Raw genomic sequence first — 26,065 nt, forward strand, 5'->3', positions numbered from 1 at the left:
CTCTTGGTGGCACAGCAAGCCTTTATACTAGCACATACAGTCCAGCGTCCAACGCAGCTTCTACAGTTGTGCACGTCCCAATCTGGCGCACATGTACCTACAGCTCCCTATGCATTTCATGTATATCGCAAGGTTGCGCAGTCGCACATGATCTGCGAAAAGTAGCCTAACAAGCTACAAGGACCACGCAATTTCGTGAAGATGTGCCACCACTGCGACTTTCATGTGCGTCGAGCTGTGTCAGTGCCGGGTAAATACCAGCAGCTCCTTAAGAACACGCATGAAGACTAATGATTTAGGTTGTGATGAATGCGTACTTGCCGATGTGCATGTATTTAAATTAACCCTTTTTGACCAGACACTCAATATGTCTATGCAAGTGCTCTGCAGTCGGCATGAAGTGAATAGAAAGTAGATGACTTGCAGACAACTCACCATAGCTGGCGTGATTGAAATACTCTGTGAACACTTCGACATCAGCTCCTGAAACAAAGCGAAATATGAAACGGGCGAGATGCGGAAAAGGAGCCGACTAGACAGGCAAGGGGCTGAGCGAGAGACTTACGAGCACCCACGTGTTTACCGCGGATGTCAAAATATATCCTTAATAGTTAGCGCACACAAGAATCGAGACGACAGTAAAAGGAGAGCAAAGAAGCAAAGTGGCACTGCGGAGCACCATTTAACACCGCCAGAAAAAGGAAGGATAACAATGAGAGATAGCAAGTGACTTATGAAGCAGAGCTACATTTTGCGTATACCCGAAGTCAAAAAATGATTAGGAAAATACAGAGAGGAAAAGACGGGAACAATGAGAGGATGCATTTTGCGTATACCCGAAGTCAAAAAATGATTAGGAAAATACAGAGAGGAAAAGATGGGAACAATGAGAGGATGGCAGATATGAGAGAAAGCGAGGTAATACAGACACTCCAAGACAGGCAAAAAAGAGAGTACCATCGAGCCGACGGGAGAGTAGAAGAACAGCAAGGCGTAATGATATGGATACTGCAGACAGCAACAGAGATGAAGGGAAGGCACAGAAGCCGCTAGTTGAGGCAAAGGCAACACAGAGAGACAGACTCTGCTGAAAAAGACTGCGACCTCATGAATAAGGGAGCCGAAGAAGTGCAGCAAAATGGCGCAGGCAGCACCAAGAGACAGGGACAGCAAAAATAGACAGCAAGAACGGAAGGAAGAGGAGACGAAAGGCAATAAGGAGAGCCAAAGGCAGCAAGGAGACGGGAACATGATAATAAGAGAGAGACAAAGTTCTTTGAGGGTCAAGTAGTGCCTTGTAGTCGACGGGCTGGTTTTGCTGTCTGCGCCTCAAGAGCTCCAAGGCCTCTTGCCGTGCCGCCTCTCTCCGGCTGAGTCGCAGAATTATCAAAACCCAGGACAGTGCAGAACACATATGCATGTAACATTGTACACGCAGAGGAGGCCTATTCGTGGTAGCTACCAAGAATGCATTAGATTAATCTTTTGCTAACACTTGTCTAATTCACAATTTGGGCATGCCGCGCAAACAGGTTATCGTTTTGGCACGCAAATACAGATGGCAATTTGTCTCATTACAAGTATTTCATAACCACGTACACACGAACACCTTAATACACTGTGGACTGTAAAGTGCATGGGCGAAGTCCCAGTTACGTAAAAGAGGCACGAAATCTGACGTCATATGGCTAAAACAGCAATACAGAGAACGCCTACCGATGGCGCTTCTCGTCTTCACCAGACTTGACGTCAATTCGACTTCCATCGAAAACTTGGGCCAAAAAAGCAAACGAAAAAGAAACGGATGCGATCAGAATCAAACGAAAGTACATAAACGAGTGATGAACCAGCACATGCATACGACACATATATAGGGAAGAAGGTAAGCATCGGGAAGAGTGTATTAAGAATAGGATGCCTGATAAGCAAAATAAATGACGGGCAAAAACTGCAGGCCTTAAACGCTTCTTTGTCTCGCTTTGTCACTGTTTGCTTTGTGCTGCTCTCTGCTGCCTGCTCATACATGCTTTTCTCCTTTTTAGCTTGTTTTATCTGTGCCCGCCAGTGCGACTGTTTGTCTCTGCCCCTATCCGTCTGCAGTCGTTTAACTATCTCTGTCTGTCTGCGCGTGCTCCTGTATTCCTTTTAGCGCGCTTTCCTCTTCTAAACTTCACTCATGTCTCTTTGTGTATTTGTCATTGATTACAGCATTGTGCATTTTTCTTTGGTCGTGCATAGTCGGGAGGTCTACTCCCGATTTTGTGAAGTAAGAGGTGCACAAGTGAATAAAGTTGTCTTTAACCACGAGCCGATAGCAACATAGTACAAAGAAAGCGGAATTGTATGCGGGAATGAGATGGGGGAGGAAGAGAGGCGTTGACTGATAGGAGCAAAAAGATACTTAAGGATAGGCGGGAAAAGAGAGACGCTCAGTGAAGGAGATACGCATACGACGAGAAAAGAGCGCAATGATGGAAGAAAAAAACAGCATTTAGAGGTTAAGATAAGGGAGGATAGAAGCACACATAACGCAGGACAAAGAGACACGAAGATGCACGAAATGATTCAGCCAAGGTAACAGTGTATATGAAAACCAACATATCTACTTTATACTCCAATATTTATAAACTACAAATAAGAATAGACGTTCGTTCTGACCAATCAGTGGAGTGACGCCATAGTACCGAAGGAGAGAAACCATTGAGATAAAAAAGCGAAGGAACCTGAACCCAAAACAAATGGCGTGAGCAAAGGTCGACGCAACGAAAACGGACGAATGTTAGGCGGAACATAGCTAGGTAGTCCGCGATGCGCAGAAATACACAAAACATATAAGGACGGAAACACGCCGCAAACAAGTGAATGTCAGAATCACAAACAAAAGCACGGAGTTAAACAAGAAGAGAAAAATACAAAGAGGAAAAGACAAGCAGAAGAAGAGGGGATGCGATGTACAACAAAACCAAGGGGCCGCCGACAGCGATTCGGGGCTTGGCAACTGACGGAACAAGTTAACGCGAGAACGTCATGACGCGATAAATAAAGAAAGAAGTTCAGGCATTACTTGTCTGTATCCTTTCCCTCTACCAGCTCCACAGCGCACGCAGCGGCCCCTCTGTGCATCCAGCACATGGCGTCCACACCGACCACCTGACCCCTACAGCTGCACGGATAGAAGGGACCACCAGAGAGCTTTCAATTCAGAGCCTAGGATTTTAGGCCGGAGATTAGGGGGCTTCTAGAAGGTTAGTTGGTCTGGTCTACGGGCATATCTCAGGGAGGCCCAGGCTCAGAGTTTGGTACTTTGGATTGAATAAATGTACAGCTGCCTGGCCAGTGAGGGCTTACTCTTCCACATGGCCAGGAAACGTGATGGGCTTGAGAAATTGCTAAGGCAGCGAAACGGGCAGACACAAGAGGATTGAAACAAATGGGAAATGAAACAAGTATGGCACGCACAAATGCAAAGGAAGCCTGGAAGTGACTCAAAGAAATCGACCAGAAGAAGAAAAAGAGCACGCAAACATGTACATATTTCGCTGAGGACTCCTACTGATGGATGCAGCTAATTCTTTGAAATGAGAAACTGCGTTACCAAAGCAGCAGACTGTGTTCATTTCCGCGTTTGCATGCTGCTTCCGTCTACGATGGCCTTTCCGGTGCACTTGAAAGGCTAACATATCCTCTGTCATCCTCTGTCACTCTAAGTTATTTATGGACTTAAGCTGATGTGTTTAAGCTGGTGAAAAGAGGAAGACAGTACCAGGAGGTTGGTGATGCCCATCGGCGCACAGCCGTGAGGAGACTGTGGGCGGGGAGGTGTGGGGAGGTTTGAAATGGCAAAGGAATTAAAACAAAATCGCCAAAAAAATAAAAATAATATACGACTATTATATTTGGACAGTTCTTCCTCCTTTTTCGAGCTGGGGGCCCATTGGGGCTGATAGTGTTCGGGTCGGTGGTGGGGTGGTCACCCGCCTCCGGTTCTCTTCGCCTTCTCCCGAGGCCTTTTGTTCTTACCGTTTTACGAAGTTACGCTGAATTTGCAATAGTTTTCTGCAAAACATTTAATCCGATATGCTGGCGCTAATTGTCCATTCCCGCGTTCCACGTGAGGAGTGCATTCGATGTGGATTTTGATGCAAGAACACACAGACCGTTGGATGCAAGGGCTTTTTAACACTTGCTTAGAGATATATCTAGTTGCTATCTAATCCGCGATAGCTGCAGCCAGCTAATGCGGCTATAAGCTGGTCCAAGCAGCTTTAGACATTCCCCAACTTTCCCTGGGTTGATTTGGTGTGGTGTTCGAGCTAGACCTGGACCAATTCATGAAAAAAATTGGCGGCATCATCACAACTACAATCAGAGAGCTGCGCTACGGTCTATGTGGAGCTCAATCTCGCTTAACAACTTGTGTAAAAGACCCACTCCGCCCAATGTCTTATCGACCCAGCGGAGAGGAAAAAGACAAATCTTAGCAGGTTGACGCGTTAAATGTACAGCCACAGTTCACAGAATAATAGCAGGATCATTATTCAGGACGGCTTAAAAGTGCTTCAAATACGAAGTCCCTTTTGAGCACGACTTTGCTAGGCGATTCAGGGCAGTTTCACTGCAAATGGGAAAACAGCCAATACATATTTATTGATTCCTGCAACATTTTAAATTATATGTAGCAATAAAAGCTGCTTTACAAAATGGTAACTATAAAACAATAATTCAACAAGAATACGTACTAATACTACGAAAGTGGTGAGCTGAGCTGCACCTGGGAGCCTCAGCATCCCACTTAAGATTTCTACTCAAGTGAAGCAAGGTATGCACATTAAATTTTTACCGCAATTCACTTCAAACTATACTGCGCTGAAATTGCAGCTGCCTTGCAGAACAAATCGACGCCGACACTTTCGGGCTTTCCCCGTGGAATGGGATTGCTGCGGTGTTCTTACGTCTCCTCAAGATCAGTTATAGCTGCTCTTATTATGCAGTCGCCTTTCGGCAGACGGAAAGGAACGAAAATGCTCCAGTCCCCTCCTGCTTTCGCAGGGCGGAGACTAGGCAGATGGTGAGATCACGTGGAACTCCTAAAAGCGGGAAACTGGGGAGGCTCTACTCTTCAATCATTTGAATTAATTTCAAGTGCATGTAATTGTCCATTGGTGAGCGGCTTATATCGTGGAAAGCAAAGCTTCCCAGTGAACCACTCAAGGAGACGCCGCGCGTGCTCGCCAGGCCTTCTGAAGCGGAGAGCCCGTTTTTGTAAAGGAGTAGTTGTTATTTTAGATGGTCTTACTCTATTTGGCTCTTCAGATTTTGGCCTGCAAGTAGGTGCAGTGCCGCCCTGTGCCTCTACAAGGCGGCACGCGACCTTCCGCCGACGTTGTGCTCGGCCGTGGGCCACGGGCATGGGCAGTGCCTTTCTTGCACGCACTTTAATGTTTCCCACCGTTTTAACTCGCTAGATGACCTTAAATAGCATTAATATACACATAATAAAGAGTTTAATAATAATTTATGGTCGTCTAGCCTGGGAGCGTGCTGCTGCATATGGCATTGGTAACTGGCTGCCACCTGAGCCGCCTGTGTGTCTCCCACAGCAGCCGCAAAGCTCGCTAGAGTCTGCGGCCCTTCTGTGTCTTCGATGTGTATTTGATTTTTGCGTCTCTTTTTCACCTGAACGCATCTTGGAAGCCCCCCAGACGGGGCGTGCCTGTGTGTTGCTCGCCTGCTGAGTCGGCGGCGGTGGGGCGTGGCTAAGCGTTGTGCTGTGTCCTGTGACTATTCATTGGGCCCCTTGGGGCTTCTTCAGGCTTTCAAATTGGTTTTAACGTGGTTTTTGACAAGCTTCCACCCTGGCTGCGCAGCAGTGTTCTCCTCACGTCGGCAAAGTGACCCTTGTATGTATGTACCGCTCTTTACAGTATAGCTTGGTGGTATTCCAGCTAAACTGCAGCCAAATTTTGTCATTCGCTTTATGAACTTTGTCTCGAGACAGACAAAAGCTTGAAAAAAGGCAGCCACACTGGCCCTTTGCCACCAATGTCTCGGCAGCCAAGCTGTCTCCTGTCATGTCTCCTGTCATCTGAATCCAAACTTTTCATTGCTTGTTGGTTCTGTTCCCTCTAGAAGCCTAGATGTCTCTTTTCTGCGTTAGTCAGCCCCGAGCTAAATAGGCGACCGGCGAAAGGGGATGTATTCGTGGCCTCACTGCAGGCTGCGTGGTCTTTAATGCTTTGTCAGGGCTGCTGGCGATTGTTTGTGCTGCCTCTGTAGCACTGAAGCTTCTATATCTGCTTTCGTTGTCGCCAAAACTCAGTCATCTTTTCAGATGCCATGAGTCAGGGTCCCAGACACGGGCGTTCTCTGCCTCAACGCTTTTGCTTAGGCCAAACGACTACACAGCCTCCACTTCCCTCCTCAGGGGCTCTCACGGGCCCGAACTCCCCAGACAGTAACACAAAGGCCATGCTAAGCCGCCAGAGAGCCAATGGAAGTACCTGTAGCCATGTTGAGCTAAGGCAGGGACCACGAGAACCTCTTGAGGAGAACCGAGGTAGACAACCAGAGCCAAAGCCCGACATGCCCCTCTTTGATCTATCGAAAGGCATTCAGACCTCCCGTTCATTTGCAATGAAAAACTCTACAACAGTTCATCGGGTTTCATCTTGGGCAATCTCCAGGATGTTGAAGGAAAGCAAGCGCCCAGGAGCTCCCAGAAGGCTTTCGGAGCTTCTGAAACTTTTAGGGCTATCGCTGGTCTTCACCTACTGCGTCCTCTGCACGCAAGCAAAAGATGAAGAGAAGTGGAATGAGCAAACCCCAGACTGCCCCCTAATGGACCCCCGGTGTCTTCTCAATTTCACTGTGGAGGCCCCCGACTACTTCTATCGTAGACGACATGAGGCCCCGGCCTTCCCAATATCTCTGCTGCCACAGCCTCAGCAGCGAGAGGAGCAGCACAAGTTGCAGCAGCAGCAGCAAAGTAAACTAAGAGACAGACAGACCTTGGAAAAGAAGGCTTCAGGGAAAATGTTGACCCAATCAGAAGTATTTGAGTTCGCAGTGCGGCGGCTTCAAGGCATTGGGGGTCTATTCTCTCAGCGGCAGGGGGCCACTGGTTCATCCGGGGGGTCTGACGGGGGTGGTGGCCGCCGCCGGCAGCAGCCACAGGGCACTCTTTCTCTTGAAATGGCAGACCCTTTGGACTCCGGTGTTTCTCGGAGCCCTCGACCTTTGCTGGAAAGCAACGGGTTGATTTGTGAAGACGATGAAAGAGTAGAAGATTTCGGCGTAAAGTGTCGGCTAATCGCCCGATCACTTGGGGGTCGCTTGGGCTGCGAGAAACGTCTTATTGATATATCCCCAGACGGAAGGCTCCCTGCAAACATTCCTGCCTTCAGTAGGGTGGCTGACGCTTGCCCCATGACCTGCGGCCTTTGTGAAGAATGCGCCCCAGGGTGTGCCCTTTGGTTTCTCGGCAACACCCTCTGCGATGAAGTCTGCAACAACGCAGCCTGTCAGTTCGACGGAGGAGACTGCTGGAGTGCAGATTGCGTCGTCGGGCCTTGGGCTGAGTGGTCTCCCTGCAGTGTCACATGCGGTGGACCCGGCACTGAGCGCAGGCGCAGGGAGGTGAAGAGCAGAGCAAAGCAAGGAGGAGCGCCGTGTCCCAAATTGGAGGTATGCTGGCAGTTTTTAGTGGCGTATGTCCCTCAGCAGACATACTGCAAGAGCAGCAACAACAGCAATGTAAGCAGCAAAAAGCAGCGTCCATAGCTTATTTTACTAGCAAACGGCATTGGAACAGCATCCAGAGCTACGTGGGTATGATTCGTAGACTCACTCTGCTTGTAACTAAAGCCTCACACGTCACATGAAAGTGAGCTTTAAATTGCCCCTAGACGCACGGAGACAGGGCGAGGCAGGTGGTTGGCCACGAAAGATCCACCACCGACGCCCGACGCATTATCCTGGACCGGGATAGGTTTCGGAAGAGACAGAGAAGATCTGTGTTTTCAAAATAAGATATATGAGATAGTTCTTGCACTGCATCATAGGCTGTAATGAATGCAGCTTCTGCGTTGTATTTGGTGGTCAAGAAAGAGGCTGCATTTGGTCTATAAGGCCTGCAGCACCAGCATTCCTAGCCGTTGAGCACTTGGAGTTTTGTAGAGGCCTACCGGTTGTATTTAGTACGATTTGGCTCGTACCGCGCAGGACAATGGAGCTTTGCTTACCGCCCTTAGCACGCGTCGCCCGCGCGCATTTTCATTTGCTCGTGTATATTAGTGGGCTCGAGGCTTATTGTTTGTGTATTTCTCCTGGCATTTTCGCTCCTTATAGGTATCTTTGACCTTCGTGTTTGGTTTTTCCCATTATGCAGGAAACGCGCCAAGGCTGCAACGCTAACGTGCCTTGTCCTAGTCACTGTCAAGTGGGCGCGTGGACGGAGTGGTCGGCTTGCTCCCAGTCATGTGGACCAGGCTTCAGTGTGCGGGAGCGTCCAGTTTTAAAGGAGCCTGATGAGGAAGGCGAGGCCCACACCTGTCTCCCTTCAGCATCTCCGATACTATGCCTCTCTCATTCAGTCTGACTAAAACTTGGCTAAATTAGGGCTCCCGAAGGGGATTAGCTGTAAGAGTCTACCCAAATTGAGGCACTGTAGACGGTTTAATAGAAACAGTGCTTGCATGCAGAAGCATCGGTTGCAACTTTGCTCCTCTTTTCATATTACAGGCCAAGAGTGCCCCGAGCTGCAACAGGAGCGCCGCTGCTACCTCGCCTCTTGCTCTTCCGACTGCGCGGTAAGCGAGTGGACGGAGTGGTCTGCATGCGGGGCTCCCTGCGGAGGAGGAAAGCAGACGCGGCAGCGTAGCGTCTTGTCAGCCCCTGTAGCGGAGGGCCAAAGGTGCCCAGAGCTGCTGGAGACAAGAAGCTGTAATACATTTTCGTGTGACGGCGGCTGCAACTTGGGAGACTGGGGAGAATGGAGCGAGTGCAGCAAGCCTTGTGAGGGCGGCACCAAGACCAGAACCCGAACAGTGGAGGCTCTGGAGGCCGATACGGACTGTCCGCCCAGCACGCAGACCGCCCCATGCAATTTACACGACTGCGGTGAGAGCTCAGTTCGAAGGCCTATTTTGTTCCCGTCTGCCCCTCTATAGAAGAGATTTGTCGCATCAAAGCTCATTTTGAGGCCGTTTGCCTCTACGAGCCGATGTGTCCAAACAACGGCAAAGAATGGATTTAAGCGGCTGGTGGCCATCACCCACCACCATTGTGTAACGCTCAAGTCTCGCAATATAGTCTTGCATCTTCTACTGTTTGCCATGCCTTCCCGTACATAACTGTCTCCGACTGCCTTCAACCACTCCGTAGCTTCTGCTGCCTCGTTTGCTTTGTGCTAATGCCACTGGCTGTTGCCTTGAGGAGTGTTTGGCTGAGCGTGTCGTCTGCATTTTTGCCATTTAGCTGTTGACTGCGTCGCCTCTGAATGGAGCGCCTGGACGCCCTGCAACGTCCTCTGTGGGGTGGGGACGCAGCGGAGAATACGCGAGGTGCTGAAGGCACCCAGGGGGGCTGGCGACCCTTGTCCTCCTCTTGATCAGCTCAGACCCTGTGACCGAGGCCCCTGCAGGGTTGACTGCCTCCTTAGTGAGTGGTCATCGTGGGGGGAATGTTCGCATCCCTGTGGTTTGGGAGAGCAACGAAGGACCCGACAGGTCTTGCAAGCCCCATCAGAAACAGGAAGTCCCTGCGGAGCTCTTGAGGAGTTGCGGCCCTGCGGCGGGCATTGCCCGCCCAAGTGTATACTCAGCGACTGGACAGAATGGGCCTCCTGTGGAGCCCTGTGCATGCAGGTGGGCTGCTGTGGTCACAAGACTCTATTTTTTCGCCCTGTAGCTGTGTAGAAAAGGCTCCACAAACTCACTACCGTTGCCTGCGTATGAAGCCTTGTGGTACGGTGAAGGCTAGCATCACCACCGGCAGCCGCAAATATGATTAACTGCACAATCCTTTCTGCACGTGAGAGATGGTAGTGAAAGGGCGCAAGGACTTGTAGGACAGAATTCTAGTCCCAACAAAAACAAAATGAGATGATGAAGATAAATTCACTAGACGGTGAAGGTGATGCTCACGGACAAGCCTCTGACACCCCTTGTAGAAATTAGGCACAAGTGGAGTTAGCGAACTAAAGCCGTGGCGTGTTTGGTTGCTGTCTGTTAGCAGGCTGGAAACACCAACCCTACCACAACACGCAGCCGAGTGGTGCTGCTGGAGGCCCCCGACTGCCCGAGCCCCGCGAGCCTGACAGAGTCTGTGCTTTGCTCTTCTCTTGGGTTTCGTTGCGATGTGGACTGCCAAGTTGGGGCCTGGTCTCAGTGGTCTGCATGTAGCAGGCCCTGCGGGGGAGGCATTCGCCGTCGTACCCGCGAAATAACGCGCGTACCCCAGGGGAACGGCAAAGTGTGCGGAGATTTGGCTGAGGAGAGGCCTTGTGCCACCACTCCCTGTGAGGCCTTGGAAGGACAAGCAGTGACGGACTGTGTTTGGGGGGAGTGGTCAGCTTACGGGCCTTGTGATGCCACCTGCGGGCCGGGTAGGCGGCGTTCTACTCGTGTGGTCCTTGCATTCCCCAAAGATGCAAGTGGCAGAGTCCTACAGCACCTGTGCCCTGATTCAGAGAGGTTCGAGGCGTGCCAAGGGCCCCCATGCCGTAAGAACATAATGAAATGAGTTGCCATAAAACACACAATCACCTGGAGGGAAGATAAAGTTGGAAGATCTCTCTGTGCACTCCCTCAACCGAACAATACATTCGCTATTACATGCAATACCCTGCGTAGTTCAGTTTTCCTTGATCATCAGTAGAGCTACCATAACTCTCTCACATCTGATGCTATAACTGCGCCTCTCTTGATTCATACCTCTTTATCTATGTGGTCGCAGCGTTGGACTGCCAGGTAACTGCCTGGGGAGCTTGGAGTAGCTGCACCGCCACTTGCGGCGGCGGCCAGCAACAGCGGCAGCGATCGGTGGTCAGACAGCCCGCCAACGGAGGCCGAGATTGTCCAAACCTGGCCGAGACGCAGATATGCGGATCATATCCGTGTCGTAAGCAGCACAACAGAGTTGAGGGAAATAGTCTGTGGCGAATAGGCCACTGAGATGAATCCATTTAGCGGCTGCGGCGGCAGTCGCACGGAGAGGCACAAAGACGAGCATATACCAAGATAAGCACAGAATGGCCTACTAAGAACATAGCATAGATAGGCTGTCCAAATATTGACCAAAAACAAAAGTGACAGTGAGGGCCTAGCATTTTTGCTTGTCCTGCATCCAGTCACAAGACTACTGCTGATAAAATTTCGACCTTGAATAAATTGACGCCATCGCTTTTGTGTCGCGTTTGTTCGTTGTTGCAGCGACGGACTGTGAGATGTCCCCTTGGAGTGAATGGTCAGCGTGCTCTGCTGTTTGTGGAGAGGGAAAGACATACCGATCCCGGCGAATCCTCTCAGCTGCATCAGTAGATCCTCCCGGGTTATCCTGCGGTCACACACGCGAAGAGGCCGTTTGCTTTTCCCCTGCAGGCCCATGCCCTTCGGACTGTGTGCTAGGTAACTGGAGTGAGTGGTCAGAATGCTCAGCTCTTTGTGGGGGCGGCACTCGACAGCGCTTCAGGAGCGTGGAGGCATTTGAGATCGGGGGAGGTAGGCCCTGTAGCGGCAGAAAGGAAGATGCAGAGGCTTGCAACTTACAACCTTGTGAGGCCAACTGCCCAGTGAGCGAATGGAGCGAGTGGAGCGAGTGCTCATCGCCTTGTCTCCCCCCAGATGGCAGCGAAACAACCCGGCGTCGCTACAGAGAAATCCTACGCGATCCCCCAGCCCTCGCGAGGGGCCTCTGTCCTCCGTTGGAAGAAGTACAAAGGGGATGCAACGCAGATATTCCGTGCCCTGTGGACTGCGCATACACCCCATGGACGGACTGGGGAGAGTGCGTGGGAGACTGCGACGTGGGGCATCAGCGAAGAACCCGACGGATCCTCTCAAAGGAACAGTTCGGGGGAGAGCCGTGCAAAGAAACAGAACAGACGGCGGACTGTGCCTTGAATACACCTTGTATAAAGGATTGTCTCCTTAGCAGCTGGTCTGAATGGGGGCACTGCAGCGCCACATGCGGAGGTGGCTACAAGCAAAGGCGCAGAGAGGTGGGATGTAAAAGCACTCGTGGAACTCCCTAATACCTTAAAAAACAGATGACATGACTTTAAAGCTGACGCAGCCTGTAAAAGCGTCCATTGTCTACTATGTTTTGGGGGCGCCAGAAAGGGGCATTTGATAATTCTTCGTCCCCACATGGGCCGTGTTTCCTGAGCAGCAAGTGTTACCTCTCCCATTTGTGCAGGTGCTCGAAACCCCCGTGAACGGAGGCGAGCCCTGTGGATCTCTGGAAGAGTTTGAGCCTTGCGCCGAGTTCAGTTGCTTCGGCTCTGACTGCAAAGTGTCTGAGTGGAGCGAGTGGGGTCCCTGCAGCAAGGAGTGCGGGGGTGGCATTCACACTCGAGAACGACGTGTTCTGTCTCCTCGCACTGGCCACGGTGCCGACTGCCCTGAGCTGCAGCAGCGCCGCGGCTGTGCCCTTCACCGCTGCCCCGGTGTCCCCTGCGACGACAGCCCTGACGTGCCTCTGCTGACTGGGGTGGAGTGCAAGGTGCTGCTCGCCATGGGATGTCATCGACGACTGCAGGAGCTAGCCGAGGAAAACAATCAGGTGTTCCCTGAGGACGTGCCCCCTGAGGTGCGGGTGAGCGACGCGTGCCCCAAGACATGTGGCGTTTGCGCCGAATGCTCGCCCGGTTGTCAGCTTAGAGACCTTGGCAACAGACACTGTGATGAGCCCTGCAACAATGAGGCGTGTCAAATGGACTTGGGAGACTGCGGGGGTGATTGTGCACTTGGCCAGCTGCCTCCAGGGCTTAGGTTGGAGCCCGCTACTTCCATGATGACGCAGGGGCAGACCCTAATTGCCAGCTGCGCTGACCCGGACATGCGGCTGTCTCCTTTCTCTTCTCTAAGGCGCCTGGCGGTCATTTGTTCAGGCAAAGGGGAATTCACGCTTGAGCCGCCTGACCTGGCTTTAAAGAGAGACGAAGAAGATGCCTTATTACTCCCTGCGTGCTCCCCAGATCCTTGTCCCTTTATTTTGGTCAGCGGCTTCACAGGAGATGCTGGCGTTTTTAATGGTGTTTACCTTCGGGGAGACCCGAACGGCAGCATGTCTCGGTTCCTGCAGGACACATTGAGCCCTACAGCCCATTTCCTCTGGGCACAGGAGGCGCCTCCGAAAGGAAACAGACTTAAAAAGCAGCTCATTTGGCGCATCACACAATCCGATCCCAACACAGGAGCCCCAAACTCTGGTCTCACGGCAGCAGCAACTAGCGGGGAGTGCGCAGCGGAAACTGCTAGGGGAGATGCCGCTGTCGGATGTACGGACAGCTGGGAGGTGGGCCGTTCTGGGACAGAAGGCCCTAGTAGAACCCAGCGTGCCTCATTTAAATGTATTGATGAAGAAACGCGCATGGAGATTGAAGCCCAGCAGCTGGCGCCTGAAAATTCGGATGAAGAGGAGGCTGTGACACCAGCAATCCCAGTAACAATGGTCGCTGGAGTGGAGATGGTGTGCGAGGACCAGAAAGAAGTTCAGGAGAAGTCTGGTAAGACATGCGAGGCTCTCAAGAAGATGCTTAAATGCGACTTCCTGTTGACTGACGCGGGGGTTGATCTCCCTTCCTTCTTGCCGCCGGATGCAACGCTGGCTCTTGCCTGTCCCCAGACCTGTGGCCTCTGCAAGCAGTGCGCTCGAGGCTGCCCGCTGTGGTTTCTTGGTAACAAGCACTGTGACAAAGCCTGTAACGTTGCTTCCTGCCAGTTTGACAGAGGAGACTGCAGTTCCGAAGGTCAGGTGATCGTTGATCCCGAGATAGAGAGGGAATCCAATGAGGGAGATGAGGAAGAGACATTCGTGACCCTAGAACCAGTCAAGCCCCATGAACAGGAGCAGGAAGACGACGAAGAGCTAGACCCCGCTACAGCCTGTGAAGATGACCCTCAAGTCAAAGCCATGGGATTCACTTGTAAGGTCCTCTATGCTGTCGCACAAGATACACCGGAGGGCTGCAACGCCCGCCTGCAAGACTTAAACCCTCACGAAACCCTTCCACCTGGAGTGCCTCCCATTACAAGAGTCAAAGATGCCTGTCCAAAGACCTGCAGAGCCTGCAATGGTAGGGCGATATTACTGTCACTTGGAGTTCCTCTCACTGGAAATCAAGATGAGTGACCCAAAATTGCCCAAGCAAATGGCTGTTTGCCTTTGCAGTTCCCTATTCTTTCCGTAGTGTATAGATAGCTTTGTTCACGAAGCAGATAATGAAAGTGGTTTCAAAACACTGGAAGGATTTGCTTTTAACCTCTCTTGTTTGTCCTTCTAGACCCTGATAGATTGCGGCGCCCTGGAGTTCGCGCAGCAGACTCGCAATCTTGCCAAGACGATCCGATGGTGGCAGAAATGGGCTACAGCTGCAAACTGTTGTTGGCAGTGGCTGAAGAGGAAGGTGAAGGCTGTGAAGCAAGACTCATAGATCTCAAGCCCGACCAAACGCTGCCGCCAGGGGTCCCACAACAGACAAGGGTTAAGGATGCCTGCCCTAAGACGTGCAATGCATGCGATGGTACGCCGGCAGTGTAAGCGGTATACAATGCTGCTTCGTGGTCTTAGCTTACCTTCTATCTTCAAGGTTTTCTTTTATCTCTCCAGCCTTTGGAAGCTCCATTGTCTCCGGCATGTTACGTGTTCGTGGTGTGTAAGATGCGCCACGGTCTTACTGCGTAGCGTGGGCCTTTCCTCTAGCTCATGACAGCCTGTTTTGAGCATATGGTGTAGTGGCTGCGAAGCCGAGCAGTTAATGTGCTAATCTATAAACTTGCATTGATCAGGTAATACTGAGTAGCACCCCCTGTTTCCTGGGGACAGAAGCCTACGGAGGATTCGAAAGCAAAGCCTTCATCCTCATTTCTCGCTCCTGACCTGTATGTCTGGTCGCAGACCCGACGAGATTGCAGCGGCCCTCAAGAAGTCCTGGTGCTGCATGTACGGACTTTGAGTTTGTCGGAGAGGCTGGCTCGTCCTGCAAACTGCTGTTGGCCCTTGCACAGTCCCAGGACCTGGGCGGTTGTTCCGCACCCCTTTCTGCCTTACTTGAGGAGAAGCATTGGCCTCAGGGAACGCCATCAGATGTTACGCTTGCCGACGCCTGTCCCCATACATGTGATTACTGTGAAGGTAAGTGAAGCAGGGGAGCAGCAGAAGCAGTACTCAAGGCAGCTGCAGCAGATTGGCGGGGTCTTAGAAAACTGAGCTCTTCAATATAATGGAAGGATATATCAGGAGCGATGGCTAAGGACTCTTATATGGTGTATCCGGGTGTGCAAAAACAAAATCCAAAACCCTTCGCTCTCACACCGCTTCCTGAGGGCTAGTTTTAGCGCATTACATGTCCTTTACTGTACTTTGCCTTTCATGTCCCGCAGAGTCAGTACTAATGCGTCTGCGGCCCCATGTGGACGAGGAGCCGAGTTGCCTTGGCGGCTGCTGCGACAACAAACTCGTGGAGCAAGAGACAGGTATGCCCCGCTGATACAGCAGAATCTTGTTTCCTCCGTACGGGACACCAAGCCAAACTCCTGGGTCTGCCTCCTCTTTAGTGAGGCTGTTGAGCATAGTAAGGCAGACACAACTGTTGAAAGACTCCTTTCCCCTTTCAGGCTACACCTGCCGACAGATCAAGGATTTCTTAAACGGGGACTGCTCCGTAGAATTAGAATCACTTTCCAGTACGCCACTGCCCCCCGAAGTTCCGAAGGGAGCAACTCTCCGGGATGCTTGTCCATACACCTGTGGAGCTTGCCCAGCTCAACAATGTGTTGACAATCCAATGGTGAAACAAATGGGCTACTCGTGCGAGATGCTCATTGCGGCAGCAGAGGGTCGGGGAGGCTGCGAGGCTCTTCTAGTATCTCTTAGCGGAGACGCTCTCCCAGCCGGGGTCCCTCCTACAACGCGAGTCCGGGATGCATGTCTCAAATCCTGTAACGCCTGCCCTCCCCTGTTTCCTGGGTCTAATGAAACGGAAGGAACAGCGACAACAGGCGGCGCAGCAGCGGCTACTCACTGCTTTGACGATGGCCGCCTGCCGCAGTTGGGTTATTCTTGTGCAATGCTTCTAGACTTTGCAAGTAAGGGATGCGAAACAACTCTCGGCGAGCTGCTGCCTCAGTCTTTGTCGCTGCCTAGCCACCTGCACCGCCACGACATGATCAAGGACTTCTGCCCCAAAACATGCGGGCTTTGTGGAGACCCTCTAGGGGTTGGAGGAACAGGAGACACCGCTGGAAGGAGAAGAAAATGCAGTAACAATCCAATGGTTGAGAGGGCTGGACTCAGTTGCAATCTTCTCGTTAAGGCATCTCCGCTTGGCTGCAATGCCAAGCTGGTAGATCTCAGCGACGACCCGCTTCCCCCCGGGGTCCCTCCGAGCACCACCGTGCGGGATGCGTGCATGCTTGATTGCGGAGGCTGTATAGACGTTCCCACTTGTTTTGATGGCTTCCAGAATGGAGATGAAGAGGGCATTGACTGTGGCGGTCGTTGCAGGCCCTGTGCCCCCTGCGATCCCTCGCCCCTCAAGGCCCTAGGTGATGGCGTTATCCAGGAAGGAAAAGGCACCGCTCACGGTGCTACCCGTCGGCTGTCGTGCCGTGCAGATTTCGTGCGCGTGGCTGGAAGAAACGGAGAAGAAATCATCTGCCAGGATGGAACGTTCAGCAAACCCAAACTCCGATGCGAAACCAGAGCTGTCAATGTCCAGTATATCAAGGCGTTCATAAGGAATGCAGGAGTAAGCGTGCTCAAGCTCACGCAGATGCTGTATGAAGAAGAGCTGTATTTTGGCACCGCAGACAAAATTTCCAGCCATAAGAGCCCATCAGTTTAGCGCTTTTATCCGTCAAACCTCCAGTATGATCATCCCGCGAGACGAATGTTGAAAATGGGCACGGACAGTAATGAGCGTCTCCTACAAGGCGAAAAGTGTCGTTCTTCTGCACTGCACAGGCTGCGGCCCTTCATATCTCTTTCCAGTTTTTACGTGAGTGGAAGCCGCGTGGCCAATATAAGGGCTGCTGTTGCTGCTGCTATGTGTGGGGAACATTACCTGTGCCGCAGGACCTACAGTACGGAGCTGTCCCTGCTTTGTTTGCTGCATTCTCCTCGGCGCTGAGAGTGCAGCCTCCAGACGAGCTGCGGCTGCTGGCGGTTGGCCTTGATCGGCGGGATGGTGGCGGCAGAGCCTCTTTAGTTTGTGAGGATGACCCTCGTGTTGCCGAAATGGGTTACAGCTGTTCTATGATGGAGGCGTTCTGCGACTCTAAGCTACACGACCTGGCTGCAGCCCAGAAAAAGCAGCTTCCAAGCTGGCTACCAAAGGATGCAAAGGTCAAGGATGCATGTAGGAAAACATGCGGGGCTTGTGGTAGGTTTAAAATTGTGGAATTACAAAAGCCTTTACCGATTGATTCTGTTCTGCGCTGCATCTTCGCACAGGCTATCCCCCAGCCATTCAGCTCCAAAAAGATTGAAACTATCACGCTGGGCTAAGCTAAGCTTGCCCGTATTCGTGCCTTTCGCCCATCTCTTCTGCCACTAAAACAATCGAACATTTTTCCCGTGCGAGCTGTCTTTCCTTGTTTCTATAGATAGCCGTCGTCGCCTTCAGGCTGTTTCGGGCTCTCCGTTGTCTTCTCTACCATTGCTTATCGACGCGGGGGTTGTGTGGACTCGAACAGCTGTCCCATTTTCGAGCATGCTGACAGATGACCTCCCCGAGCGGTTCCTTGCGGCATTGAAACAACAGTTTATACAGCGGGGGGTGACCCTGGTAGATCCTACGGACAAATCCCTTGTCTCAGCTGCTACTGCGCTCACGACCCGCCCTTTTGCGTTTGCCATTGAAGGAGTAGAACAAAGGAAGTTACCTGCAGCCTTATGGGACGGCGGATTTGGTTCATATTCCCCCGCTTCACATTCCAAGGCTATTTTTGCAGCTGCTGGGCTCCCCATACCTTCGTCTCAATCTCTAGAGCTGCCTCAGCTTCTCGACAGGGAAGGAAAAAGGCCGGGTCCCCCTTTATATGCCATAGTGGATTACTCATTCGGAGAAGAGGCTCCTGTGCTCCTGCCCCTCCCACCCGGTGTCAACAACCTTCGTGGCGCATGCTTTGACCCGCTAAGCTACAGAACTGACGCCAACAGCTGCTGCGGCCTTCAAGAAGAGCTTCAGGTATGTTAGTGCATGCTGTCAGCCTGCACGTGACCGGGAATTTCCTATTAGGCTTCGAATTCTAGGTGATCCTGGTTGCTGCGAAAGTACATGCTGCTGATACATTGAAATGGATAATTTTTGTACGGGCTAGTGCGTTCTATATCGCCAGTTGCGAATATACAGCATTTGCAGATGTTACCAGAATCTCGCGCTCCTCTGGCTCTGCGCAGCTTCTTCTTGACGGACCATGCGGCGCCCTGCTCTACGGTCGGCGAATGTCACAAGAAACGGTGGCTGCCTTCTGCGAGAAGCCCGTGGAGGGACGGTATTGCTGGGCCTCTTTTCTTGCCCGCGTGGACGCTCATAAACAGCGCGTTGGGGCCGCATGCAACCTTGTGCAAGCTGTAGAGGCCGTAGCTGAGGCATGGTGCTACAGGGACCCTATTGGTGACCCCGGCAAATACTGCTTCGCCGCAGTGGAAGAGGCACTGGAGGCAGCAGATCTTCGCGCCTTGGGTTCCAGAACATCAAGTCAACTTGATGAAATTTGCGGGGAAACTAGCTGCTTTAGAAGCAACCTGAGATACCTCGATAATATGACATTGCTCCAAACAGCTTGGCAGCTCCTTTATGTACCATCGGAGGAAGCAAAGCCAGAGGACCTGTTCGTTTCGTCACCTCATGTTCCTGGAACCTCTCGAAGGCTCCCCGCAGCCGTAATAGCTCGGCGTCTACACTATGGAGTGGCAGCAGACTCTAGTGAATCCAGAAAGGGGTTCTACCATCATAATCGCCGCCTCGTAGATGCTCGCGAGAGGGTACAGCACCAACTGCAGGCAGCAGCCTGGGCCGCAGCTGTTTTCAGCGGTTTGCAACATCACATTGAGACAAACACTAGGTTGCAGCGGCCAAGAGGCCCTTCCAGCGCAAACGGAGCCCCCAGAAGGCGACTAGGTAGCTTATCGAGGTTCCGGGGACCTCTGACTGACACGCTTGAAGAGGGGCTTAACCTAGTGTGCACTAAAGTTGAGAACGACTACTGTCAACAGACTCTCGTCCTTCTTGCCCAAGAGAGCCCTATAAGAACCCCGTCTCTACTTTTGGAGCCCTGTGCTAGCCGCTGCTTCGTGCCGCTTACCGGAGCGGTTGGTGCGATAGTCGAGGCATACGGAGAAAGGCACAGAGACCCGTGGCACTCTCTGCTGGGCTCCGTGATGAGAGCCTATGGGCGGTTCTACTGTGTTAGGAACGAAAGGGGAGATTTCTGTGGGAGACACTTCTTCGACAGATACAGAGCTGCTAACCCACACAAAGTTGCTGCCCAGGGGCTAGAGCTGCCGCTTCCTGACTGCCGGTGTCCCCAGTCCTTCCTCCAGGTGAGTCATTACGCAAAATGTCTGCTCCTCAACGCTAGTTGTTGGCAGATGAGAGGCATCTGCATCTGCTTTGTGCGCACAGGATGGTCAGTGCGACCCTGAGTGCTTTAATGAAGCTTGTGGGTGGGACGGTAAGGATTGCCTCCCTTCATCAATGTTTGCTCAACTGCATGCCGCCGTCTCATCCCTAGTGGAGCCCACGTGCAGCCTTTACCACCCAGATTTTGAGTGTGGAACCAAATGCTTCAAGCAGTACGAGACAGCTAGAGGACTGGGCGGGAGTGGCTGCTGCCTAGGGATGGGCCTTGATATTTTAGGAGCTGTGGCAGCTGCTGAGGCCTCGCATCCACTAGGAGAGATTTCTTGGAAAGCTCGAAGGACTGTAGCCTTTGCAGAACAAGTCTGCGGAGCTTCAGCAGATCGAACATGCAGCCTTGGTGAGCCTAGGCCACTGCTCCATGTTGAGCTACGTGTTGTTGGACTCAATTCTCACGTCACTTTAACGGACGCAGGAAAAGTTGATGAGATTTTCAGAGCCCTCAGCACAGCCCTCACAAGAAAGGTAGGGCTTGTGGAGAGGGACGTAGCTCGACATTTCGCTAGGGCAGATCCACGAGGCGTCACTTTGGAGCTCATCCTTGACGCTGGAAGGGAGCACGCGGTCAGAGTTGCAAAGCTCTTCCAACAACCAGTAAGAACTGCATTTTTCGCCGAGTGTGTATTGCTCGGTAGGGGTGAATCTGCAAATCCTGTCGGCACTTTTCTTTTATGGATGCGCATCCTTTTTTTGGGAGAAGCGTTTCCCATTACCCACGTGACTGCATCTATCTAACGCGTGTGTATCACCAATACCTTCACAATGCTGCGGCATGCTTCAATGCAGTGACAACCTGAACCTGAACGGCATCTATGAGACCTATGCATGCGCCCTGTACTTCAGGCTTTGGTAAAAAATGTGGAAGCCGCAGCGTTGCGGCAGCTGGGCCTTGTATCACTTTCCGCCTACATGGATGCAGAAAATGGCCTTCTTGATGTGGAATATGTCCCAGATTCTTTGCAAGAGGAGCAAGTAACCTCACCCGCTGCAGGCCTCGGGCCGTCTCCTCCAAGGAGGGGAGACGAGGGGCTTCAGGAGCTGCCCCTTATGATTCTGTCTGAGCCTTGTAGTGAAGCTTCGTTTACATCCCTGGCTCCCCGATACACGGTTCTTGAAAAGCCACAATTGTCAGACAAAGGCGAGCCTGAGGCGGTACTCGTTACATGCGGCCCGGGTTTCTCAGCAGTAAGAGGATACGATGCAGACTCAGACCGAGCTGTTTGCGACAATGGGAAGTGGATTTTAGAAAATGGCCTCGATTGCCGACGCACTTGCACGAATCTCCCAGATGCAGCACTCCACCCTAAAGGGGCATACACGTTCACCCGACAAGACTCATCAATTCGTCATTTGCAAGCAAGCACAGAGCGACTGGCCCGCTATGGAGCACCTCCCGGCGGCAAGACGCAAAGTGCTCCTCATGGAAATGCTCTTTATGTGAGCTGTGCTGATGGATACGCGGCTGGGCGCGGGCTGGAAGGCTCTTGGCTCAAGTGCACTGATGGCGAGTGGAAGCTGGAAAGGCCTGCCTTTAGCTGTCATAGGCTCTGCCCTGCATTTCAGGATCTTGGGGATGCCTACATTGTAACAGGAGAGGGACAGCACCAAGGAGACGAACGTGAAGTGTCGTGCAGCCGAGGCTACTATCCGCAAAGGAGGTCGCATCGCCTGGTGTGTTCTGAAGGCAGTTGGCCTGTTCTTCCCTTCAGGTGCTCTCGGGCCATAACTCCTGATCTCAGGGAGGGAGTTGGAGGCTTTCAAAAGATCTTGCAGCAAATGTTCAGTCGGGAAGGCATTCTTGGTTTTATCGCGTTCACCATTCTCGTCCTGGCCGCCACTCTTATTGTGGTTTTATGCTGGCTTTTCCGCTGTCGAGGTCGCGCACATCGTAGGCAGCGGGAAAGAGCAGAAGCTATGCAAGCCTTAAAATTGGCCGGCGTGCCGATGAACGAATTGGCTGCCGTCGCCAGGGCCCGCCTGTGCATGCACACTGGCTCATCGTGCGTGTCTTCCGTGGAGGACAGCAACTATGGCTCTTCTGTTCGGTCTCACAAAAAACGCAGGAGCAGGATAGAACACCGAAGTGATTGCAGTGTGACCAACTACCAAGAAATGGTTGATTTGAGCCGTCGCATACCCGCAAGACCGCCCGGAGACGCAGTTGTACCACCTCCAAGTGAAGGAGGGCCTACAGGGCGCAGCAGCAGCCGAGACCCAGATGAATCGACTCCTGTTCCACAGTGGCTTGCAGAAGAACGTGTCCTTCCTGCCCAGGCAGTCCGTAGAGCTACGGACCCCAGATGCTATTCAGCTGCCCCGGCTACTATAAGTAGTCTAGGTGGAACTCCAGGATCCTGCACGTCCAGCAGTACTTCTGGAAGCCACCCAGTAGCCAAGGTCCGTCACCAAGCGCCACCTCAACTACGGGCGCCGTTTGAGATATCTTCAGAAGACACAGATGCAGAGGTTGAGCTAATGCACATTCGAGACGAGGAAGCAGAAATCACAGCTCTTCATGCCACTAGGGCTGCTGGGGAAGCAGCTGCACAGCAAGGGTTGCCACGCAACGTCACTGGCAACTAAGTGGCAGCAGCCCCCTTAGGTTTACGATAACTGAAGCCCACTGAAGCCTGTCGGGGCGATGCAGCTATATGAGCACGACAGCCTTTATTTTAGGCACCGCGCTAGCAGTGAGGCGTTGCCTCTTCATGCCTCCCTTCGAGGGCTGGAGTTTCCTGCTAATGTTAGGCAGATGTTAAGGCGGCTATGCGATCAACCCTTTTGTGCTCGTGTATATAATTTCTTTTGGCCAAGAGGACAGGACTGAATGAACTGCATTTACACCAAACCAAAAAGTGACACCCAAACATGGGCACTAAGCGCCCTGTGAATTAACAGTTGGATCCGTAGCGCACAAAGCCCAGCAGTTGCCAGCTTTAGTTAGGGGATCTACGTTGAGTTTCATATGCATTCAATAGCATCAAGTAAGGCGTGCATGGAGTGCTTTCACACAAGTTAGCAGGACTTCAGTCAACCACAGTCTAATAGAAAATAGAATACCTGTGAATCACATGGCCCGAGGGTCGTAACTCATCGGCAACAGACATAACCGGAACACATGGGACAGGTAAACGCCGGCTGTCCCACTGTAGGACGATATACAACCCATACATCATACCTGTGTGCACATCACCTCACCTGCTGTCATAAGCCCAGAGTCAACAACTAATGCTCTGTTTTGCGGAGGGATGCGGGGGGCGTTGGTGATATTAAGGTGGTGGCATAGCTACGTATGGTGGAGTCAGATAAGCTGATATCACTCGGCGTGCACCAGCAAACTTCTTCTAACCGCATCTAAGGGGAATGCCGTATAAATTCCGGCTCGCAAAAGCTCCGTACGTATGAGGCGGTGAAATGTTAAATTCAGTGCTTCTTTGCTTTCGAACCCGCTTCCAACGCAGATGACCAGTGGCCTAAATTGTGGCATGGGTACGCACAACTTGTTGTACGCAGGTATCTTTTCCTTAGAAGTCGCAATCACGCGAAGAAAGTTAGGTGCCAACGAGGTTTATTCTTGTGGTGGACCAGTTGTGCTCCAGGTCCCGTGACCACATGCATGCAAGCATATCCTGAGCAGTGGGTCTGCTCTTTTCTAAAATAGTCCTGCTGCTATGTGTGAAGGCAAAATGGGTAGCGTTTTTGTAAGGTCACTTGACCCACAAATATTCTCTTACAAGCAGATTGACCCAGATAAAGGCACTAGTGAGTAAGTTCAACGACCAAATGTAAGTTTAGTCAAACTGAAGAATTCAACTGCGCAAAATCTGTTCAATTTTCTTCTATTTCCCGTCTGAATTCAAGAGGCAAAGTCTCAGCTGGCATTTTTTTCATACATAAACCCTGCAGTCTCACCCAAACTATCACGGGCTTGCGGTCGGTTTCACCTTACACAACGAAGAAAGTCTGAAATTCCGTGGCACAGAGCCTGAGGCTCCGTTTGTTCTAAGCATTGGTTGCACAAGATCAAGTACGTTACAAAAGCCACACTCTTTGTAGTGTCTCTTACTTTCACACTCGTTCCACCACGCCATAGTTCCCGAAGGTGCTCACTGCTGGAGGTTGATCAAAGGTGACGTAGAGGACAAGCGCTGCACAGGTACGCATTGGTGCCTTTTATCTTGCTCGCATTTCCCAATCACGTCTTTTGGGCTCAACTGTTTCCCAGTTAAGGGACCCTGGTGCAGTCTCCCAGTAGCTACTTGATATGGTGCTAAGTAGATCCTTTTACTCGGCTCTGAGGGCTGGCTGCCATATTCAGCGGCATTCTGTCCAACTATGTTCACTGTAAGTTTTATAGAGCACCGTACTTGTCGTCGTCTTCCTTGCATTTTTGCTCTTCATTCCTCCACTCTCGATAGCCGTCATATCTTTGGCTGATGCCATGCATAACTCTGGATTGGGCCTCCACAGGGCTATAGACACAGCTTAATGCAACACATGATAGTCCAACAAAAGATAAAAACCGCTTTTGTGGCAAAATGTCGAAAGTAGAGGCAAGCCCGTCGATACTGTCCTCGAGGCCAGTTATCCAGAGTTTCCACATCCCGCAGCTTCTCGCTTTTCCATCAACTGCTGCTGCAGCATTTGCCGAACTTTGGACACGGAGCCCGACAAAAGTTTTCGGGAGAAACCTGACCGCATGGGCGAAGGCTAGAATACCGATTTATAGAGCTTACTGGTATCATCGTTTAACAGGCAAGCTGATCTACCCTTTGTACTGTGTACCGTACCTGGGGCGACCATGCTTTATCGTTCTTCACTGATTGCAATATTTGGGGTGCAAGATTGCAACACGTTATTTTCGTGAAAGCCGTTGCTGTGTGGCTCTGCTGTGGCGCCTTCGAATGCTATTTCCGCCCAAGTGGTGCCGCTAGAGTCGGCCTCAAAGAGCCCTGCGTCATGGAGAGCAACGAATTTCTTCAGCGGGTCGCTGCTTGCCTTGTCCTGGCACCGAAGCCCTCAGACTGCAAACGGGTTTTTGCTCATCCGAAACGGCCCTTCATTCAATCATCTTTCTGTGAGCCAATTATCTTCGGGCCCTTCTAGCATGTTGAAAGCATGATCTACTTTTCGAGGAGCTGGCCGCTCGCCAAGGCGCACATACTTGCCTCACTTCTAGCATCTTTATTCCCTTATTCGTTTCCCTGCTGCCCGCCACATGCCCAAAAGCTCGCAGAACAACGGCTATTTCTTTTGGTTGTGACACTGGTTCGCAACGTGACGGTGTACCTGACAAGGGACAGCTCGCCTTTCGTGTTATCTACGGATGCAAAGCCGCTGCGCATTAAGATTCTGTTCATATAAGCCTCGCCTACCTAGTCTGTCTGAGCAATGGCTACTATTGCTCTGATTTCCTAGTATGTGTTGCCTTGAGATGCTTTTTTTTCCAATAACTGCCGCAATAGAATATCTAGAGAATTCATCCTACCGAAGTCCCCATGAGTGCTCCTGTTTGCCTGAAGCATTGTATTAATAGATCTGTCTCTCATGTGAGCTCATAGGTAACAGTTGAGGAGCTCTCCACTGAGTTCACATGTGGCGTCTTGCGTTAAGCATTCACAGAACCAGTGAATGCTGAAGTAGAAGGTGATTCTTGCTTAGTTGAAATTCTAAGGATTGCCCGAAAAAGCATGCGCAGAATCGGAGACATAGGCCCCATGTTTGCTCGCAGTGAGGTGATTTTTATCCTGCTTTGCTTCATGAAATAGTCTAAGGCGCATTATAGCCGCAGAAGAAAGCTGCTGATGATGTTCGAAACAAATTACGGCGAGAAGCGTGCCACGCTCGTCCTACGAGCATAGTGCGGGAGCTTTTAAGAGTATATAAAACAAAACGAAATTTACTTTCACTTATATTCATTGAAAGCTTGGCCTATCAACAAAGGCGTACATGATTGAAAACCTTTAGCTGCTTCATAGTGATGAATGAAGGCTAGAACAAAAAAGCCGCAGAAAACTCAGATATCTCTTATCCAGAAGCAGCTTATAAAACTAAGCTATTTGATGCGCCAACTCCCAGAGTAGCTCCTGCATCGAGTGAAAACCCAGTGGGGTTTCTGCGTTTACGAAACGCGCGCACCGCCAGAAATCAGAAATCTCAGGCTCGATGCGTTATTGAACTTACAAGAAGGTTAGCCTACCT

The 26,065-nt window shown here is 51.5% G+C and overlaps 1 protein-coding gene across 1 annotated transcript; it reads left to right on the forward strand.

Moving 5' to 3' along the window:
- Positions 1-6,684: 6,684 nt before the first annotated feature.
- On the forward strand, positions 6,685-22,447 carry ETH_00028220 (thrombospondin type 1 domain-containing protein, putative; the record flags this gene model as incomplete). The annotated part of the gene is made up of 17 exons (XM_013380318.1): positions 6,685-7,683; positions 8,387-8,534; positions 8,740-9,117; positions 9,475-9,863; positions 10,234-10,720; positions 10,954-11,118; positions 11,430-12,217; positions 12,415-14,296; positions 14,504-14,743; positions 15,118-15,354; positions 15,603-15,695; positions 15,837-16,969; positions 17,296-17,602; positions 17,826-18,409; positions 18,622-19,767; positions 19,850-20,458; positions 20,708-22,447. The coding sequence occupies 17 exons, from the start codon at positions 6,685-6,687 to the stop codon at positions 22,445-22,447; spliced, it is 11,325 nt and encodes a 3,774-aa protein (XP_013235772.1).
- Between the last annotated feature and the right edge of the window lie 3,618 nt (positions 22,448-26,065).

This window comes from Eimeria tenella, genomic scaffold, assembly GCF_000499545.2.
Source record: "Eimeria tenella Houghton genomic scaffold, Eth_scaff51, whole genome shotgun sequence".
NCBI classification, from domain to species: domain Eukaryota; phylum Apicomplexa; class Conoidasida; order Eucoccidiorida; family Eimeriidae; genus Eimeria; species Eimeria tenella.